The 23,034-nt window shown below is 33.2% G+C and overlaps 1 protein-coding gene and 1 long non-coding RNA gene across 2 annotated transcripts; one reads left to right on the forward strand and one right to left on the reverse strand.

The window, feature by feature from the left end:
* Positions 1–16,699: 16,699 nt before the first annotated feature.
* LOC115228632 lies at positions 16,700–17,047 on the reverse strand. Its single transcript, XR_003883234.1, has 3 exons — positions 16,981–17,047; positions 16,833–16,906; positions 16,700–16,802 (listed from the first exon to the last, which is right to left on the reverse strand). It is a non-coding gene; the product is annotated as an uncharacterized LOC115228632 (long non-coding RNA).
* Positions 17,048–18,196: 1,149 nt separating this feature from the next.
* On the forward strand, positions 18,197–20,375 carry LOC115228646 (chaperone protein DnaJ-like). The gene is made up of 3 exons (XM_029799192.1): positions 18,197–18,204; positions 18,970–19,041; positions 19,922–20,375. Exons 1-3 carry the CDS (start codon positions 18,197–18,199, stop codon positions 20,373–20,375), a joined length of 534 nt encoding a protein of 177 aa, XP_029655052.1.
* The last annotated feature ends 2,659 nt before the right edge of the window (positions 20,376–23,034 follow it).

The raw sequence follows: 23,034 nt of genomic DNA on the forward strand, positions 1-23,034 counted from the left end.
TTACTGGAGTGTTACGCAAATATTTTTTCTAGTATCGAGGAATGTTAAAATCTCATAATTCGTTCACAGAAGAATCAAAAATTATTATATTTTAGTAAATAAATTCGCCAAATCTTTTGAGTTTGATTTCTTCGGCGTCGTAAGAGCGACTATCAAGTTCGTAGTTTTTAAATTTTTGAACAAACAATGAATATTTATTCATCAAAAAGAGTGTATTTTCTCTATTTTGAGTTGAGATGGGCACAAAATAGAAAGATAAAAATAAAAATAGCAGAAGCATACTCAACACGTCAGCAAATGTTGTAAGAGTTGCGCAATAACATTTATATGAAAAGAACTGGTTTCTGAGATTTCCGATAAAGATTCCTTGTTTATTATATATTGAAAATGATCACAAAAGTGACTTTATTTAGCAAAAGATTATTTTAAAGACACATAAATAAGCAGAAATCATGCCATTTAGTTGCCTTATTGTTTTAATCCAATTAAAAATAAAACCTGTTATCAGTTTTTTAGTTTTGATTTTTTAAAATCTATTTAATAACTAAAACAATTTTAAATAAATAAACACGATAATATTTGATTTACGTGATTTTTACGTGTTACCAATGCATTTAAAAATTATAGAAATGTCAATCTCACGAAATAATCAAACCTATGAAATAAACTCCGATCAAAAATATCGCATTTTCGTTAACTTACTGGACGATTCAACTGTAAGTCTAGACATTCACAATCACACATTGGGACTAAATATCCTCGAGAGTGTGTGTCGTCATATTGGAATTCCAACTGTATATATATTGAATAAATTCAAGACAATTTATTTTTCATTCCGATTTCTGGACAAGGATGGCCAATCTCGTTTCATTAGATTAGACAAACCTGTTATAAAACAGCTTAAAACGAGCCTCAGTCCTCAAAAAATAATTTTTTCAGTCTTTTATTACTCGATCCAAACAGTTTTTGAACAGCCTTTCTTGTTAAATTATTTTGATTATTTTAGTGACCAATTTTTCCTCCAATTAAACCGGAACTACTTAAAATGCAACTTGGGACTAGAAAAATCAGAAATAACTTTTCTTACGAGTTGTTTAGTCCACAGTTTGTGATTTGACTGAATTTACTAACAGAAATTAGTTTTCCTAGCCACAAATCCCTCCTATGAGCTCAAGGACTCGTTGATTGTTTCATTTCTGCCAAATTTCCTCAAAAAATATTCACATTATTTTTATATTTCTCGAGTCATCAACGAACTTTCTTTAATTTCTAAAATGTCATTAAAGGATGTCAAAAAATCGTTTATGGAAACAATGGTCAGCCTTCCTCACTACGGGACTGAATTTTTTCCTGCCAAAATTAATGTGGAGTTTATTGATATCATTCTTAATAGGACAGATTGGTCTCACTAGGCATATCAAGTGAGCACGTGGTATTGTGTAGTAATTCTCATTCAAAATCATTCAAGTGTGACATTTTTTAATCATTTTAGATGGGCGGGAATTTCGTGTGTTAAAAATTTAGGACATTCAGTTGTTTTTTACATGCATGATTCCACAATAACGTTTATTTTTGTATGTTTTTTTGCTAATTTAAAGGCCTCTCAAAGCTTAGCAAAGTACATTGGCTGGCTCTCAGCAGCAATCGGTCGATTTCAGATTTAGTAAGTATTTTATTTTTTATTTTTATATAGCGATTGTTTTTACATTTCCAATGGAATAGTTTCTGAGAAGTATTTTATGGGATTTATACTTTTAGAATCCCCGAAAACTGTTGTAATATCAATTCTCCAAAAGTTGATAAGCCTCGGAACAGTTTTAAAGACAGTCGTGAAAATTTGGCGGAAAAGTAATTTTTATAATCACCGAAAGTCCGTCGGGACCAGAAAATCGACAATTTATAACTTCATCTTTGAAAAAATTGAAATCGATGGGCAAAAATATTTTAAAAAAATCAAATACAAGCATAAATCAGCTTACTTTGAAGAAGTCTCGGGATTTGCCTCATCCCTTTGTTCAGTCTTACAGTTTTGAAGGAAGTTTAAAACCGCCTCCCGTCGATTCAGACTCCGAGCAACTTGAAAATACCGTTTTTAGTATAAAATTTATTTTAGTCCCATTTGTCGATCTGGGGGCCTTTTACAGCCAGTGTTTTGTGTGGTATGGCCTGGAATCCTCCAATTGATATTAAAAAACTTACATGTGAAGGAATCCTCCCCCAAACACAGGTTTTTTCAAGTTTGACTAATTTTTGCGTAGAAAATTGGCTGTGTGGCCAAAAAACGTTATAAGCCTCGAGCAACTGAATTTCTTTCGATTTACCCACAACTGGCGACCATTTTTCGGGATGCCAAAAAGCGGGAGAACGAAGGTCTGAATAACGACCCTCGTGTACTGCCATACGACCACAATCACGTGGAAGTGCCCTGGAGTCAGCGGAACCCGGGTGGATACCAAAATGCCTCGTTTGTACGTTTGAGTGTCCAAAATGTGGTTCTTGATTTTATCGTGGCCCAAAACCCCAAATTTCCTAACGATTTTTGGAATATGGTTTGGCGTGAGAAGGTCGGTCTTATAATGTGTCTCGATGATGGTCAGATGGATTATATCCCATCGCTAAAGAACTCCGAATTTGATATCGTACTAATATACTGTGCATGATAGGTATCTGTGACTTTGAGACATCAATATGACTGGAAGAGCTGTTTGGCACGTCAACTTGCTGTTGAGGTTGAAGGACAGTTTCGTACTGTTTGGCAGCTTGTATTTCATGATTGGTCTCCGAATGGGACTCCTGCGTCACTTGACCAATATCTTGGTGCAATTTATTGTGATATGATTAGATTTTATGGACGAGGTTGACTCTCTAAGGGAGGCTCAGTCTGGGAAGGATTTGAGTGGAGTTCTAGTACACTGTTCCAATGGAGCTGGGAAATCTGGACTGCACGTATTTTTGGAATTTTGTAAAATATTCATTGACAATTCCTTGGTTTATTTCCTCATTAAAATTGTACAGGAAGTGGACTATATGTCTATTTTACATTGCATAAGAAAGCAACGCATGATGGCTGTCACATCTCTGGCTCAATATTTGTTCGCAATTGATTTTGTCGATAACTATCAACTTAAATCATTCTGTGTTTGAATAATTAGTTATTTGTTACTTCCTATGCTAAATCATGCCTAGTGGTACATGTAGTGTATTTAAATTATAAAAAATTTATTTGCGAAAATATGTGAGAAACGCTCATCTTATTTTGTGGGATTGTATAAGACCAAAATACCACAAAAATATTCAAAAACCACCAATTTATCGGATTAAACAGCAATAAAAACAGTCAAAATCTATCACCAATGTATAAACAAATATAAATCAGGAGAATGTAGTCGCTCAATGGGCCAAATCTACATTTTTAAAACAAAATTAAACCATTTTGGTATGAGTTTAGGCCAGTCGTTTCCAACTGAGTAATCCTGACAGGAACTCGCGAGATATGAATCGTTAATAAAGTCGTCTGTGAATCCTCCACTCTAAAAATCACACACAAATCAATAACCGGCTTATCTCTCAAATAAATGCATTTTCTATAAATACACGATTGCTTCAGCACTTTCCGTTTAAGACAGTTTTTGCAATTATTGCAGTTCTGCTTGACATTGCACGGCCCACACTGCCCACATCGCTTCCTTCTTTGGCTTCTAACTTTTGGAAATGGCTGTGTGCCAGGAAAGTGGCCAAAATCTGACTGCATTGATGCAAGATAATTCTCAGAATGTACCACTTTTGAATTTGGAATGACCAATTTCTTTTCTGGAATGGCCTTGTTCTCATTTTGGCAGGGCTTTGGTGGCTCAAATGGGCCATATTTGTCAATCAATGTCCCAAGTCCATGAAAATTCCCACTTGAGGGGAGAATATCCAACAAATTGAGAGTTTTGCATTCATGGTAAAGCTTTGGAGGCTCAATGTGTGTTCGGACAAAGTTAGAAATCGGCTCATCAGCCTTTGAGGACGAGAGAGAGTCTCTCAGTAATTCAATATAAGGGATTCTTATGCAAAGAGAAGGACGTGATTGAGTCATAAATACTTTTCATAAATTTGAAATGGGCAGAACTAGAAAACATTATTTGCCGCACAACAATTAGAATTACGCTACGCCGCTGTTGCGCAGGTATAGTCGATATGTAGCGATATTAATTGAACTTAATAGTTTGGAATATTTGTTTAAGCACAAAAAAAGAAAATAAGCTACTTATGTTGGTTATTATACCGACATACGAATTAATTAAGGCGATAATATGACCCACTAACCAACCAAGTGTTACTAATATTCTTATATAATTAAATATCTAAAAATTAATTTTATAATAAATTTAACCAATTTTTATTGTTAATTTATATTCTTATTCCAAGAATATGTTTTCCTATTCAATAATGAGATATTTTCTTACATCATTAAATCAATCAACGAGTATATTTCAATCTTTTTAATTGATTTTTATCGGAATTTTTGAAAAATGGTCAAAAACAAATTTATTTGATTAGTCATAAATGACTAAAAACTAATGTCAATTAGCTTTAATTGTCTATCAAATTTAATCATAAATTTTATTTGAGAATCTAATCAAGAATTTTATTTTTTGATATATACTTAAATATTTTTTTAATTATGAAAAAATTAATTTTTAATAAATTTGCGCAAATATTTTTCTATCTTTGTGGTGACATGAGTTATTCTGAATATGAAAAATGTGATGAAACTGTATTTACTAAGATCATCAATAAACCAAAAATGTCATTATTTAGCAATCGAATAAGAAAACCAAAAATAATATTTAAAAATGAATTCGACCCAGGAATTTTACATTTGAAAAATACTCAAATCCTCTCAAAAGTAACAAATCTATTCTGAGATAATAAATAGACGAATCCCGACATCGATGAGAAAATTCTAGTCTTAGTATGCCTAAAATATCAATTGACTATTTTTAGAATTCAAAATATTCAGAGAACCTTGAAAAAAGAGACCAACTTTTATTCAACCTAAAAAACAAATCTGAAAAATATGAAAAAATAAAATTAACATCACTAGAAACTGAAAATAAGAACAAAATCATAAAAAATGAAATTTTTGATTTCAAAAAAACCATATCTGACATTTGTCCTCATTTGAAACGTAAAATTTTAATGTTTGCTTTCATATTTGTGATTTACGGCTTAGTTCTTTGACATTCCTCGAGTTTATGAAATATTTTTTGTATTTTACGCCTTCCGCGGATTCGCCGTTTTTAGAATTCTTGGTGCCAGTCTACAACAACGTGAAAGTAAAGATGTACAATATCGAGAATGTAATTAGGCTGGAAATGTCGATGGTTAATATAAAATGTTATTTTTAGTCTGTGATGAGTAATGCGTGCTGGGAAATGAAATTTGATGTGTCTGATGTTTGTCGAGTTGCTCAGGCTGTTTTACTTTTGGCTAAGAAAATGCCGGATCGTAAATTTGACACTTTTATAAATAATCGGACTATTATTGACAAATCTAGATTACTTTAATTTATTTTGCTTGATTTTTTTATATTAGTTATTTGTATAAAGTTGTGTTTTGAGAAGTAGAGTTTAGGCTTGGATATTATCTGAACATTTCAAGGATTTAAAAATTTTTTAAACATACAATTCCTGGGTCGAATTCATTTTTTTTGATTTTTAAGATTATTTATATGTATAAAGATGGGTTTTGAGACAGGTGTTTAGGCTTGGATCATTTTCTGAGAAATTATTGAAGATCCTTACTCAGTAAAATGTTGTTGCATTAAAAGAGTTACTATAAGACTTTTTTCTACTGGCAGAAAATACTTTATATGCCTGAAGATCGGCAATTAAAGACAGATTGATTCTCCTTTTGGTTGGGATAATCTGGGCATAGTCTTAATGGAGGTTTAGACCTTTTGAGTGACATTGGCAGTGATCATTTTCCTGCAGGCAGCAATTGTGGTGATTGCGGGCCATTTGAGATCGTCCGCGGGCCAGCTCTGGCCTGCGGGCCGTATCTTTGACACCCCCGCTGTAGACTATAACTAAAAATATGAACTTGAATTACGACACAATAATGAGTTAGATGAGCTACTTTCTAGATTGTGTCTCGGACGTCTACCAGAATTGTAAACACGAACATCAAATTTTCTTTTTTACTAAGCGTAAAATTTCCTATTAATTTCAAAGGCATTGGTAGAAAATTATCATTATGTCGCGAGCGCTGCGAGCGATCGAGCGCTGAGAGCGATCGAGCGCTGAGAGCGACTTTGACGCCTAACAAGCCTGTCATCAACAAATATATTTATTAAATTATTTAAAATTTTAACATGATTTAAAATTAAAATTGAAATAACTTAAGTTTTCCATTGAATCCCATAAAATAATTTATAAGTAGACCTTAATATAAAAAGTAAAATCAATGAATACTGAACGCTAATTTGGTTTAGGTTGTGAGGGGGGTAATAATTTGACAGATCTCATTGCTATTTCTCGTTTCAATCTCTAAAATTAGGTCTTCTGATTACAAATGAACTGTGCAGACAGGCTTGCTCCTTCAGAAGATTCTTGTTTTGACATTTTAATAAATTATGAAGCATTTAGGTTTTTTCTCATTATTCTAAAATATCAATTATAAATTTTAAAATATTATTTTTATTTATGAAATCGGTTTTAAAGCACATTCTGCTTTGGCATCGATTTTAATTTTTGTAATCGAATATATTTAAACCCAAATACCAGCACGGGTATTTGTCAATTTATGAATTTGTTGATTGATCGCATCTAGAAATTGAGTGGTCGCTCGCTGCGCTCGGTCGCTCGCAGCGCTCGCGACACATTATTTTAGAGGAATTTATTTTGAAATTACAATATATATACCAAAACATGAAATTTTTTGATTGATATGTCTCATTTGGTTTTATTCCTATTTTCAATTGGAGCTTCCATCTGAATTTCATTCAATGTTGAGTAGTCTTCCAAGAGTTGAACAATTTTTTAAATTGATTATGGTGTAAAAGACACGATTATTGAGAACAAAAAAATCTAGATAAGAATTACTGAGATTAAAATTTTATTTTTGTAAAGCAACTTCTTTTGATAGATTTTGGCTTGATTATCATTTTCCTTTATTCTGTAAAATTAAATGTAAAACATTATTTTCAATTCGCGTTCCATTAAAGCTACCAGTCTGAACAAAACAAATTTCATATTTCTTTACCTTATTAATTCTTTTTCATTGCAACATGCATAAATATAACTTGTTTGCAAGCAAATTAATAATTACTCACTAATCCATGTTAGGGTTTAGTGACAGTCCGTAACTTTTTCAGATTTATGGTAATTTATGTTGCGTTAAAACACTTTTTAAACAGTAGCAGATTTTTCAAAAACATTTTAAAACCTGAAGAGCTAAAAAAGTGAAGTACAGGAAATCTGGGGTCGTTTTAGTGTAATATTTGCTTCAGGATAGAAGTATAATGATCCTTCAGAAGTCGCAAATTATCAAGAAAATTGGACTCCTCGTCTTTAAGAAGAGAAACTATTACAGAGAAACCTCCGTTTTTTAACAAATTTTCTAAAAAAGTTTCTGAAAGAACAACGGTTCATTCCTTGGTGCATCTTTTTGCCAGAATTTATAAGTTCCTAATCCTAACATCCTCAGAGTAACGTTTATCAATATTTGGACACGACATTAAATAAAGATCAAAAATATATTAAAAAGATAATGAATCGTGTAATTCACATAAGATAAACATTTCCGACTTGATTCAAATTAACAGTATGCACAAAATATCAAATTTCATTTGATCATATCGAAATAAATCCGTGTTTGATCAAGGAAACACACACATAGCCGACTATCTAGTTTCCATTCAATTGATAAGACCACTTTCTCTGGCAGTTGATGCACCATAACAATATGGAAAACACGATTTGTAAACATCATATAAGAGTTTTCTGTTTTCCACAACACAATTTTATTAGTTTCGCCAGAGAATGAGACAAAGCTTAGACCATCAAGTGAAAAATGAATAATATCAACAGTCCCATCATGACCAGTGACAGAAGTGAGCCGATCCCTCGCCATATCAAGAAACGTTACTTTCCCATTTGATAACCCCACTGCAAGAATTTTTAATTTTTCGTTCCATGCGAGACGAGTGAAATCCTTCAAGCAAGGGAATGACTCATAAAAAGGGACCTTTCTGTATATATTGTAGATAAATGCCAAAATATTAATAAAATCAATAATCATTTCATTTTGTTTCCAAATTGAATTAAGGGAAATTATATTTATTATTAATTTTATTCCAGAAGCGCAAAAAATCATTTCGTTTTCATTTTTTTTAATTTCTCGAATTACGGCAGTAATAAAAACGAGAGGCCTTATATAAACAATGTTTTTGAGGGAAATTATGGCAAATTCTTTTTTAAAACGACGAGATTTCTGGTCGAAAAATTGATTAGAGACAATTTTCTGTTTAAGATGAGCAATTTTTAGCATTTTGATGATAAGGCGTGTTACAGGAATATAATGCTCGATTGAAATAAAACATTTTCCAACAATGCTAAGAGCAAACTGAATATTAACTGATTCTTCCTTAGAAGAAATGATACCCCAAAATAATCTGCTAAATTTTATAATAATTTCACGAAATTCATCTCCAGATGACAAACTATCAACATATCCAGTCGGCATGTGGGCAATAACAAATCCAAAAAGAAGCCCGTTTTCTTCAGAAGGGTTTTTTGAGTATTCGACAGCATAATGTTCAATTGCATTTTTAGAATCAGCATCAATGATCATTTGTGTCAACTTAGTTGAAACTGTCCGAATGATGACTGAAGGATGCTGAGATAAATATGATAAGAAAACTAAACATTCCAGTCCACGAGGAATTGATGATCCAATGATATAATTTACTGAATTTGAAACGTCTTCTTTATGATACAACACAATTATCATCGATGTACGAATTATTATCATAGTACATTGTTGGCTGGAATCAAGCTGTGAAAAATCTGAAGAAATCAATATTTGAAGGCACTTAAATCCACTAAACAGGCACAAAGAACATGAATTATTCTCTTCGTTTATAATTTTCAAATAGATTTTTGCAACATTTTCAATTCTGGATTGGGAATCAGCTTGTTTAGATAACAAAAAAATAAGCAACTCGACTTGGAATATAATGACAATCCAGTCCACAGTCCCCATAGGACTATATACTGTTCTCACAACAACATAAGAACTTAACGATTTCGGATTATGCTCGAATAAAGCAAATAAATCCTGCTCATGATGTGCAGAATACCACAAATAACTTATGTGATCACTCAGAAACGGCACAAGAGGTGACTTAAGGTCCTCTAACTTGTGGGAATTAGAAATGACTTTATCCAGATATCCTCCACTGATATTCCAAGCATAAACAATATTTTGTGAGCAAAAAACATATAGATATTCAATATCAGGCCGACAATGAACAGATAAAACTGTTCTTTCATGATGGGCAGAAAAAATACACTCAGACCGGTCAAGCAAGGCAACAGAATTATCTTCTCCAATAGCACACACTTTGTTATGCAATAGGCAGAGAGAATCGGTCACTTCAAGACAACTCAAAGACATAATTCCACCTCCATTGCAGTATAATCTGCAAATAAATGTTCCATCAATTAAATCGTGGATAGAAATTGACATGTCTTGCCCTCCGCTGAAGAGGAGTACAGATTTTTGGTCTTTTCCGTGATTTCCAGACGACAAAAGACAAGTAACATCACCGATATGAGCCTTTGGAAAATATAATTTATATTTAATGCTATCTGGAAGTTCCAAAAATGTAGAAAAGCCATAGAAGCAGGCTATCGAGCCATCTCGGCATCCACAAACGATATAATCGAGTCCAAAATCGTAGATGAGACAAGTAATAAAAGTATTTTTGATATCAAACTGTGAAGGAATCGACTTGTATTCAACTTTAACAGTTTCAGTAATCTCAAATTCGCAGAAATCACCCAAATATAATTCAGAATCATTTAAATAGCACAAATTAAAACTGGAATGGATATATTTCCCTGAAAACTGTATCGACTTTTTGTGTAAATATTGTTCGTTTTCAACGTCCAAGAAAAATTGTAAAACAACCCCGTCATCGTAGAAAATGAACAAATCTAAATTATTGTTTATTTTTGTATTAATCAATTGAAAATCCTCTAATCTGGTATCGAATTGAAAAACTAATTTTCCACAAAAATAATCTCTGACTTGAACAAAATGGCAAAAGCAAATTAAAATATAAATCTTTGATCCTTGATAAAGGAAATTTATCATAAAATTTTCATTCAAGTTTTCTAAAACAAAAGAACATTCCAAAGGCTTTTTACTCAAGTCATAGATAGTCCACCACCAAAGGGAACTCGATGTGACTGTTGCTATTATTACAGAAGATTTGTGAATAAAATAACTCGAAGTTTTGAGTGCTGTAATCGAATCTTCCACAGGAAGAATGTGCAAGGGTGTAAGAGTAGAATAATTCATTATTAAGACGAAAGAATACAAACCATGGCAAATCACGAGACTTTCGTCGTTTTCCAAAGAAAGTTGTTTCTTATTTACGAATGAAAATGCCGTATGTTTTATATTTTGAAATGACCTGCAGAGACACGTTACTGATTGTACTTTTAAGGACCATGCTATAAGTTCGGAATCATTTGAAAAAGATAGAAAGCAATCATCAGATAAGCCATTCCAGCCCGTCCCTATTTCGATGATACAGGACGTGTGTCCATAAAACACAGAACTGAGAGTAAACAAACTTTGACGAGAATAAATAAGTATCAAGCCAGAAGTAGAACATAAGACCAAATATCCTGATTTCGACAAACAGCCACATACAATTTTGATATATTTTGTGTCAAAACCATTGATTGGAATTGCAAGTGACTGATTTAATAATTTTCCATTATCGTGCTTTAATTCCGTCATTCCTAAATACACATAATTGAAAAATTAATAAATATGAGAATTAATCATTATCACAAATCATTAATTGATAGCATTCATTAGGTAAATAAAATTTCTTAAATTGTTTTTATAGAATTTTTAAGGTCTGATAATAAAAATATTATTTTTAGAATTATCTGTTAAGATTATGTTAATAAACCATAGTTGTAAAGAAATACTTTTTAGAAGAATTAATAACAATAACACATCGATATAGGTGAAAATCTATTACCTTTTTAAATAAATAAAATTAAAAAAAACATTAAATAATTGTTAATTATTTTTTATAAACTTGAAAGGGCATTAAGAGATCTGAGAAAACTAGTGAAAACTGAGTCAATAACTGAAATTATATATGGCGACAAACTAGACTTTTTCTCTTGATAAGTCGACACCTGTTCATTCTCAATTTTATTAAAAAACATGCAAAACTGCTGAACATGGATTGGAAAAATGGTTTTTGAAAGTGAATATGGAAAAAACAGTATTTAACAATCAACCAGAAGGCAAACAGGACAAACAAAGAATTGCAAAGCTAAAAAAAGTTGGAACACATTTAGGAGATAGCAAGGACAATGTGAGGAAAAAAATGCTGTCGACTGACGCACTTGACGATTTACGGATCACATGGCTATAAAGCCGCAAGGATGGAACAGCCTTACGTGCCAAGTTATACAATGCTTTTGTTAAGCCTATGCTTTTGTACAACGAATTTTCATATAAAAGATGTTTCTTCAAGTTTGGTTTTATTGATTTGGAATTTATAAGCCAACAGGTGCGACGGAAAAAATCCAAATGACAATGTTTCAATTTCGTAGAGGGAATAATCTCGTATAGGATGTTACATTCGTGCCACATGTATCCGAGACGAGCGATGTCATTAGTATTATCAGTAAAAACATTTATTTTTACTGACAGAAAACCATAAACTGATTAAGCTATCCATGTGCCAAAATTGGCATCCTTTGACACATGCGTTTCCATTTGCCTCCTGTTGTTTTCTAATGTTCGTAGTGCATCGAGATTATCTTCATTTTGCAATTTTTGTTTATTTTTGCTAAGTCTTCGTTTAATGCGGTAGGTAGAGTGGCTCTGGGACTTCCACGGAATACTTCTTCAGATCAGACAAAATAGCTTTCCATTGCGATATTTGGCGAAGTTAGACTGCTCAGTCTTAATATGTGGCTAACTACTAATATGTGGCCGGGTAGAAACATAAAATAATTTTTTATTTTTTGATTTCTATCTTAAATGTATATTATTATCAACTTGTTTATTTATTAAAAAACTTACAAAAATTGGGAGTTATTTTGGATAAAGAGTATAAATTCCTATAACTCCAATTCTAAAATTTATTATCCAATATTACAATTTGAATTCTATAAGATTTTTGCGGTTATTTTTGTTTATTTTTTCTTTATCTTTTAAAACGTTACTATAGTGCTTTATTCACTCTTATGTCTGAAATTGTACTATATTTATAGTTTTTACTTAAATTTAAAGGTTTATTCTTTAATTTTTTTTAATAAAAATAAATACTTTATACAACTCATTACCCAAAAGTTATTTATTTGTAATTATCCATTTAAATAAATGAAACGTTACTATATTGCGTCATTCACTCTCATATCTGGAATTGGATTATATGGTTTGGGATTAAAGAAAAAAAAGATCCTCGATTTATTACAAATCAACACTGAATCTAAGCAAATTGCTCGTTCCGACAACATTGAAAAATTAAAAAACGAAAATTTTGATGTGCTTATAATTGGTGGGGGTGTCACAGGCTGTGGATGTGCGCTTGACGCTTCCAGCAGAGGTTCGGGCCATTTTTTTTAATTTTTGTAGGTCTTCGAACTGCTTTAGTTGAACGCTTTGATTTTTCCAGCGGAACGAGCAGTAAAAGCACAAAATTACTTCACGGCGGAGTTAGATATTTAGAACAAGCATTTAAAAACCTCGATTATGAGAAAGTAAAGTATATTTTTTTATTTCTAAGTATAAAATGTGCAATGAAGCACTAAAAGAAAGAATCCATTTGTTCAATGTTGCACCTCATCTTGTTTCTCCTATGCCAATCATGCTTCCTGTCTATTCGTTAGTAACACGTTTATTTTATTTCATAGTTGGTGGAAGCTCCCATATATGTTTTTTGGAATCAAATTATATGATTTTATGTCAGGAGACAAGATCATAAGTCCAAGCTATATGGTGGGGAAAACTCGTTGTTCAGATTTATGTCCTTCCATCAAAAAAGAGGGACTTAAGGGCGGCATAGTTTACTTTGACGGTTCCCACAACGATTCTCGAACTACTCTTTCTCTTGCCCTTACAGCATACACGAATTTTGGAGCCACAATCGCCAATTATATTTCTGTTGTAGAGATATTGGTGAATAGTGAGGGAATGGCTTGTGGAGTTCGTTGCAGAGACAACTTGACAGGCAAATATAAAAACATATTTAAACAGGAAATGAATTTTCCATTAAAGCCAAAGTCATTATTAATGCATGTGGGCCATATTCTGATGGAATAAGGAACATGAGTAAGAATGCAGTCACTAAAGACTCGGAACCAATAAAGCCTCTGTGCTGTCCAAGTATGGGAGTTCATCTAACTTTGCCCAAAAAATATATGTTTATTCATTCCTAATATTTCAGATCAAATCAAATCGGAATTTTAAAATCAGACACGAGTGATGGTCGTTTGTTGTTCTGTCTTCCTTGGGAAGGATTTGTAATCGCAGGGACCACAGATTCTCCGAGAGAGTTGACCGATTCTCCCGGTGTCCCCGACAAAGATATTGATTTTATTATTGATGAACTTCGTGAATTTTTTGATCCCAGTATTCCAAGTACTTTTCTGTTGTAAAAAAATTACAAGTTGAGCGTAAAAATGTCATTTCTGCTTGGTCTGGATTTAGACCACTAGTTTATGACAACACGACAACCAACACAGCCGCATTGGCTAGAAATCACGTGATTGAAGTTGACGAACGGAATTTGGTGACGATTGCAGGTTATTTATTAGTATAATTTTTTGTAGGCGGAAAGTTTACTACATTTAGACAAATGGCAGAAGAAACAATTGACCGAGTTGTTCAAGTCGGTGATTTTAAATCATCAAATCTCTGTAAAACTCGACAAATTCCTCTAATTGGAACAAATTTGAATATATCTGACATGATTGATACTAAGGTCAGAAATCGAATGTTTATTTGTGGAATAAATACGTCATTAAATTTTATTCATGGCATTATTTTAATTATTTATAGAACGATATAGAAGATCGATTGGTAGCAGTATATGGGGTCAATTTTAAAAAAGTTTTAGAACTTTCTAATGAGAAAAATTCTCAACTCCATCCTTCTTTACCTTATATTGAAGCTGAGGTGATTTACGCCTGTCGATACGAAATGGCAGAGAGAGCAGTAGACATTATAGCACGTCGGACTCGGGCAGCATTCTTGGATAGACAAGCTGCTTATGAGGCAGTGGATAAAGTTGTTAATTTGATGGCCACAGAACGTGGTTGGGACTCTGAAAGAATTAAGTTTGAGAAAGAAAATGCGAAAGAATGGCTTAAAGCTGAAATAGGATACATTGAATAATTCAAAAAATAATATATTTAACTGTTTTAAATAACACTTTGTAACATGGTTTCTTAACACATTTTTAATAGAGCGAGAGAAGACTTAAAAAAACAGAGTTAGTATTTATAACTTAGGTCCATAATACATAGTTTATGTCCTATAGCAAATTGGGAAATTAAAACAAAGTATATAAATTATGTCAAAAAATGATAATAAAATAAACATTACCTTAGATTTTTAGAGCCATAGATTTTTAGAGTTATTTAATGTATTCTAAAAATAATAAAGACTTGACCCATTTGTTATTGAAAAGCCAAAAATCCACGCTGTTTTAAAAGAAGTTTTACTCGATAATGCTACTGTACATGCACATGATTTAGATTTCAGTAACATCGAACTTTTTTCACTCCAAATACAACATTGAAGTTACAACCTCTTTATTAAGGAATAATAAAATCATTCAAGGACAGGTATAGACAACTCCTATGTGCACACTTGATTGAATTTTATACTAATGATGGTAATGTAGATCACGAAAAAATTACTGAAAAGTTGAAGAAATTCACTTTATTGAATGTCTTGATATTCATAAATCAAGCTTGGTTAGAAGTATCGGAATGGACAATTACAAATTGTTTCAAGAAAGCATTTGAAAATGCGTTAATACAGAACCTGACAGAAATAGAAGAAATAGATGGTGAAAATTGTTTGATTCATGAAAATGATCAAATTGACGACGAAAACTTTATACCGAACTTCGCGAGAAAACTAAAACAGCAAGATTAAGTTGAAGAGGAAGATGAAAAATGTATGTTCCGACACTATATGAGGCTAGTGAATATGCAAAGGCGCTTGAATTATGGTTTCTTGAAAATAATTATAAACAAAGAGGAAAAGTATACGAAATACAAAAAATTTTAAGAAATTATCAAACTAATCATTCTCAAAAAATCACCGATTACATAATAAAAATCTTTAGTAATTGTACTTTAATATTATTTATTGTTATTTTGATTCCTTGATGTATTTTTTTATTCACTTTAGACAATAGTGAACATGATGTTTTGAAGTGCACATTTTGTTCACTATAGAGAGGGTTGACTGTATGAGTATATTTTAATGTAACACGAAGGAGAAGCATAATGAGTTAACAGTATAGTTGTTTAAAAAGAAAATTATTTTTACCATTTAGATTTAGGGAATTTAACATCAAATTTGGATAAGTTATAAGTATAATGACAAGAAATGAAGCCAGGGTCTAGAATTCCTGGAAAAACTTTATCACATAAATAATATTCTCGAGTGGTACGAAAACATACAATACATTTGACTCTCGGAAATTGGCCACAATTTAATTTTTAATACGAATTAAACAAATAATAATTTAACTATGAAGACTATACTCCTGTGAATGCTATACTCGGCTTCCTTTAAAAGTAAAAACTGAAACTGTTAATTATAAACAAGAAAATGATGGCGTTTCGCGCCAGCGATTAGCTAATAAATTCTCAAACATTTTCTGAAAGAAATAAAAAGCCAATTTTCGAAGGTCGAGTGTACTGCTTTTTGATATTTTTTTAGTGTCTACAAAGTTATTTACTCTTTTCTTACTTGTGTAAAAACTTGCTAATAAACTAGTATTCCAAATTGAATTCTCGATCAGTCTACCATTAACAAAATTCCTTAAAAATATCAATTTTTTATTCATTATTTTTATTTCAACAAACCCAAAAACTAACAATCGATCACGCAATTATAATTCTAATAAACGACTTTACGCAAATCTAGCAATAAAATATTGAGAAAAAATTATTCAAAAAACCAAAATAAGGAATTAAAGATTAATCGCAGATGTTTCTGACATCAGGAACGTGCTCTGACTCAGATTCGGTTTCAGATGCACTAATTTTCTCCAAATCATCGACAGAATTTATCAACGTGACATTATTCTCTCCCGAATTCTCAACTTTCGAACCAGAAACGTCTAACGGGGACGAATTTTTTCTTTTTGAAGCCTCACGTGAGGGAGAATTACTATTTCTCATCATTTCATTCAAAAATACAGATTTATGACATCCTCTATCAATTCAAGTTTTCTCCCGTTCAAATCATATCCATTAAACTTATCTTTTGCTGCCTTCAAGTCAGCTTGTGACCAAAATTCCACAATTCTGTTGAACTAACATCAACTATGAGCCGACCCTGAATTTACGACGGGTCTGTGAGCATCGACAAAGGAGACACTGGCCACGTTACTCATGAGTTCCCTCAAATCCTTATACATAGTACGAATAATAAAATACTAATTAAGACTATAATTCCTATTCTACGCTGCAGCACAATTATCACCTGCCAACTCACACCACTGGAGAGATTGTTCACAATTAGTCTGTGGGACGTCCGTTTGACAGGAGGGCTGGGAATGACAAGATTTATCTTACCGTTGATAGTTTTGTCTTGTAGAACGAGCATAGTCCAAACGGAGTCTTTTGCCGAGAATTTCCTTTCCGTTGAGTCTTTGAATTGCCTTTTCTGCGTCGCGGCTTCTTTTAAATTCAACAAAGGCATATCCGGTCTTTAAATTGACATGCACAATTGATCCAGAATTACGGAAAAAATGGTCAATGTCACGTTCACGTGTATTGCTTGGTAAATTTCCAACATAAATCCGAGACATTAGGACAACGTAAACAGACACGTAAACACAACAATCAAAGTGTATTATTATTTTTAATTAACATAATTTACTTTATTAAAAAATTATTAACTAAATATTTATTTCAAATCTTGATAAGTCGACACTTAGAGACACCTGAACATTGCTCCCCATGAATTGGAAAAATGGTTATTGAAAGTGAACATGAAAAAAACTGAGTGAAACAATTAGCCGATAGGCAAACGAAGGAACTTTGGGGAATTTGAGTCTGAACTAAAATCTCTCGACGTTTCTCACAGAAAACGGTTAAAACTTTTTATCAGTATCAACTGGCCAAACTGGGAAATGATATCTTATTACAAAGACCACAAATTGATGTTTCGAAATGAACAACACTATTTACAGTTATTTTAAAAAATTTTCAACGCATTAAAAGACACTGAAAATAGACGTCCTTAATACTTTCAGGACTATTGCACGCAACGTCGCATCCTGAAAAAAATATTATCAAGACAGCAGTTTCATGTCTGGCATATTATTATTAATTGCACATCCGCAACAAGAAAGAAAGTTACAATCTTCTCATCGTCTGTGGCACACCTCGTAAGATTTTGTATGTTAGACACCTCCACGCTCTTTTTGAGATTTATAAATTGTCTATATTTTCTAGTAGTAATCCGACATGCTTAAGGTCGTTATTTAAGATTAGTGGTATTGTTGTCCGTGGCCTGCCTCGAGAAATCCATGTGTGGCATATGTAAGAACTTAATTAGTTTTTTTAGAATATGTTCCTATGATAGTGCAAATAATAATAATTCTCGATAATTAGATCCCAAACTTCTTTCCTCTTCTCATATGGTGGCTGTAGTGTTTGTAAATGAGAAATATCATTGACGGAAAGTCGGATCAATGCCTGTGTGAGTATTTTTTAGAAATATTTAATTTCTAAAATTTAAATTTTTGTTATATAAATAAAGTAAAACTTATCTCGCTGGTCGTTTCTGGGACCGAGGAAAAATGACATTTATAAAATTATAAAATTATTAGAATGAAAAAATTAACTAAAAAACCATTAATTAACTAAAAAACCATTAGGTTCTCAGAGACAGATATTGCTTGAAGTATTGGATAGTTATAGTCAGCAGAACTATCGGCCTCAGGTTTTTCAAGTCACTACTCTGTCTTCCTGGCTTTTGGATAGGGATTAATAATCGTTCGCCCAATGGGAACAAACAATGATGAGGAAAACAGCTGTTGAAAATTTCGATTATTATCATCAAAAGTGAATATTTCTGAAGTTCAGCTGGGACTTCGTTGTATCCCGGTGCCCGATTGTTGTTTAGGCGACGGAACGGGTTGATGCCCTTCTCTTATGTAATCTTATGTTTTCACGGAGTTCTTTATCGATAAATGGTTGAATTTTAGTTGCTTTTACTTGGAGTTAGTTTTCAAAATGACTAGCAATACGATCCGCTTTTTATCTGTTATTTAGAACAGAATGCCCTACTTCAGGAATGGTTATTTTCCTTTTTGATACTTCAATTTATTAACCGTACAGTTTTGTGCATTTACTTTCCGCTTGCAAAAATTCAATTTCACGGACAATCGAATCAATAGCTTCTTTATTTTGTTTAATTTGACGAAGAATTTTGTTATGTTATTAGCTCTTTTTTATTTATCAGGTTGCAATTTTTTGCGCAAACTGGTTTTGTACCCGGAAGATTCACTACTGATGCAATGTGGATCTATCGTTGGTTTGTTGCGATATGTTAAAAGTAGAAAGTTGTGATCCATATCCTGAGAATTGAGCTCAGCATTGCTTCCGATTGTATTGATCGAAACAAACTACTCAACTTGGTTATGAATATTGTTGATGAAGGCAGTATAAGAATGATTCGGCTACTTTTAGGCAATACTGTTCTTTATTTAAAATTTTGCCGATATTAAAAAAATCATTTTTGTCGATATTTAAAAACATTATTAAAACAAAAGAAAAATTATTAAAAACCACGTCCATTAGAGATATTAACCGATTCCAAAAAATTATTTCTCCCTTGGAATAAACCCCCTAGGAACTTCAGAAGAACGCTTTAATTAAAAATAGAAATAAAACCAAATGGGAAAAATGGTTCACGCCCATCATAAACGTGGTTTCCCCTCTTTCATACTTTGCGTTGTGTTCTTCGATATTGTTGAGAGTTTCTGTGAATATTGAAAAACGTAATTCGTCATCCTCGAACTCAAAGCCTAAATAAATAATAATAAATATTTTTCCATATTTCTCTTTATATTCTTTCCATTGTTGAAGAAGAGCGTCTTCACTTAAAGGCATACTTTCACACCAATTAAATGTATTTATTATGTATATTTAAATATATTAATTATATTAATAAATATGTATTTTGAAAACAATAAGAATTCAAATGTCAACGGTGTTTCCAGTAAATATCAAACTGGAGGTATATTGATACCAATTTTAATACGAATTCACTAAAATTAAAAAAAGTTAATTATCTTAAATAAAATTTAATTTTAAATTAGTAATTAATTATTTTATTTAAATTATATAAATAAAATAAATACGTATAACATTATGTTGGTGTTGTTTCCTTTTTTATTATTCTCTATCCAAAGCAAAGAAGATTACTATAAGAGCCTGGGAGTAAGTAGAACTGCAACTACGAAAGAAATAAAATCTGCCTACCGTAAATTAGCAATGGACAAACACCCTGACCGAGTTAAAGGTGACAAAAAAGAAGCAGAGGCAGAATTTTCAAAAATAACCGAAGCCTACGAAGTTCTTTCAAATACTGAAAAGAGAAGACTCTACGACTTGCATGGACACACTGAACCACAAATGCCAGATACAAACTTCCGTAAAAACTTTTATTCGTTCAATGACATGTTTGAGTCATTTTTTGACGGAGATGTGTTCGGAAATAGTGGTTTTTTTAATCATGATGATATGTTTGGGTCTTTTCACGGAGGTTTGTGTTTTTTTGTAAATTTAAGGACAAAATTGTCACACCAAGACAGTCAAAGTGGGAAACACGGTCATGACCACAACGACTTGCCAATAATCTATTAAATTTATATAGATTTTTGTAATTTCTTATATTAGATTTATTATTAGAATTTTTTTTGGTTTTTTAAAAATTCCAAATTTAGAAATATTGAATTTTTGAAATTGAATAATTCGATATTTGCTTAATTAGTCGTCGACAAATATGTCGGGTTTGTTATTCGGAATGGCACTTTTACTTCGATAAAACATAATATTTTTTTATTAATAATGTGATTTCTAAAAGTAAAAAGATAGCTAAGCTAATTAATGGCCTCACGCGACACCCGGCCAGCCTCGCGAATGGCGAAGCCGTTCCCTCGGATCACAGCAATCGACAGACGTTCCAGGAGCCAAGAATACTCTCTTGGATCGTGGCTTGTCCTTGAAATCCGTCGACCGAGCGAGCGAAGGAAGCGGAGTGTTTGGGGCCGAAGATCCCGGAGGACTCCACGGCGATTGGAGTAAAGAACAGCGAGTTGGAGAGGTGGCCGTACTTGAGAATCTTTCGCTCCTCGGCCTGCCTCGAAGCGTGCCCAGGATTGGCGGCGGACAGAGCGAGATTTCCCAGCGAGAACATGTTTGAACAGGTAGAATCCCAAATAAGGGATTTCCCCTGCTCGTATGGGAAGGTGGACATGCCGTCTGGGCGTTTGCCATCCCCTCTATCCAGTCCAACAGGTCCAAGAACTGACGGGACGCCAGCTGAAGCGAGGGCTCTCTGTATGATCGAGTTGAGTTCACTGTGACGGGGAGCACGACCGGCACTCCGCCGGCAAGCGAGGGGATGCAAACCGTACTCGTCAACAGTTCCCCCACAGCTGCATTTGTGCGTCTGGCAGATTTTCAAACATAATAATTATAACCAAATAGAATTTTATTGTGAAAATAGCATGGTTGTGTAATGTTAGAAGTTATTGTTGACAACTGTATTCTCATATCAGCATTGAGTTTATCTTGTATTGATTGCAGTGAAACCTCTCTAATTTGCCACCTCTATGATTTGCCACTCTCCTTTTTTACAGAAAAATTGAAATTCTGTAAATTCAAAAAACCAGAAAATTCAATAAATTTAATTATTCTATATATTCATACAACCAAACTTTGTGATGATTTCAAAAGAATTCAATTTATGGTTAATAAATATAGATATGAAGTTAAAAAGAAAAATATTATTGATTTTACCACCTTCCTTTTTTGCCACTATTTTGGTTGGTCCCGTTGGTGGCAATAAATAAAGAATTGACTGCATATTGAAAATTCTGACTTGTATAAGTAAGTCGTTGGGAAAGGTCTTTCAGAGACATCTGGATATTTTGAGATGTATGCTTTCCATAAATTAAAAAAATTTGTCTTTATCAATCGTCTTGAATTGTATTTTTATGTCAAATCAAAAAATAATAATATTCAATTGATGTACTTGACCCACTTGGAGACCATCTCCGTCGTCCAACAGCACAGTGCTCAACACACGTTCCCCACACACATTCATTTCTATCCACGGAATCGCTGGCAGGATCATCAGGGGACTTGTCCGACCCACCGAGGCCATGAAATTGGCCGGAAAGTGGAATCCTTGTTCATAATTGTACGAATGGGCTGTAAATGTGATGTTCGTGGCCTTCAGTTGGCACACAATTTTGTCCAGCCATGTGATTAGTTGCTTAGGAATTGTGGGTCAGTCTCCATCAACACTTTGGCTATGCTTCGCTTTAGTTGTGGTAGAGGGGGTCTTTTGTGCTCGACATGTTCTATATAAACAATGATCGTACTACCTTAATCTACTATGTGGTTTGTTAGACCTGTATAAAAAACAATCAAAGACTGGTCTCATTTGCATTGTGACATTGGTGGTGAAAAGATAACCCATTTGCCAGGCTCCGCTTAAACAACTCCAATCGTGAGAGTAAAACATACTTCCAACGTAAGACGGGTTTATAAATCAGGAATGCACGTGCCATTTCAATGTCGTTGATGTGGTACAGTCCGGCAGCCAATGAAGGGGGGTCACCAAATATGCAAATCTTGGATTAAAACACAAACTAACTGCGTGTTAATGACTGAGCATAGTTGTCTATAAAACTCGTATTTTATTGATTAACCACTATTCCGAACATGCCTATTTGTTAGTCTACATTTGGAGTGCCTATATATTGAGAATATTAAACACAACAATACATTGACTGGCCTAATTCAGTGACAGTCCATTAGCCTGTGGGGAGTTGAATATATGCTACTCGCCCTCCCAGTCCCACCACGACTAACCACTGTACGGACCGTGCACTCACAATCCTCTCATTCAACCTCTTCTTGACGACCACTTGGAGGTTGGAGATATTAAATATCTGAATGTACAACACAACTCGAATCTGTTCCTCCGCGCACACAAACTGTCCCCCACAGATATGTCTACAATAAGTGAGACAACTGAATGGTCTTGACGAAAACACTCCCTCGACTGGTATATGTACATCTTTCCCCCACCCACAATGTCGGATACCCACCTTCCACCTTCCCATTACTAGGCAACCCCTCCTCCGCGAAGTACACAACATCACCCACTTGTCCTGGGTCTAGCGAGAGTTTGTCTGGGGAGTGTCTGTCCGACAACGCTTGAGGGTTTCTCTGAGGGACTTGACCATGCTCAACTGCCGTTTATTACTGCGGAGTTTGTGCATGTCTATCA

This window comes from Octopus sinensis, unplaced genomic scaffold (assembly GCF_006345805.1).
Source record: "Octopus sinensis unplaced genomic scaffold, ASM634580v1 Contig10850, whole genome shotgun sequence".
Taxonomy (NCBI): domain Eukaryota; kingdom Metazoa; phylum Mollusca; class Cephalopoda; order Octopoda; family Octopodidae; genus Octopus; species Octopus sinensis.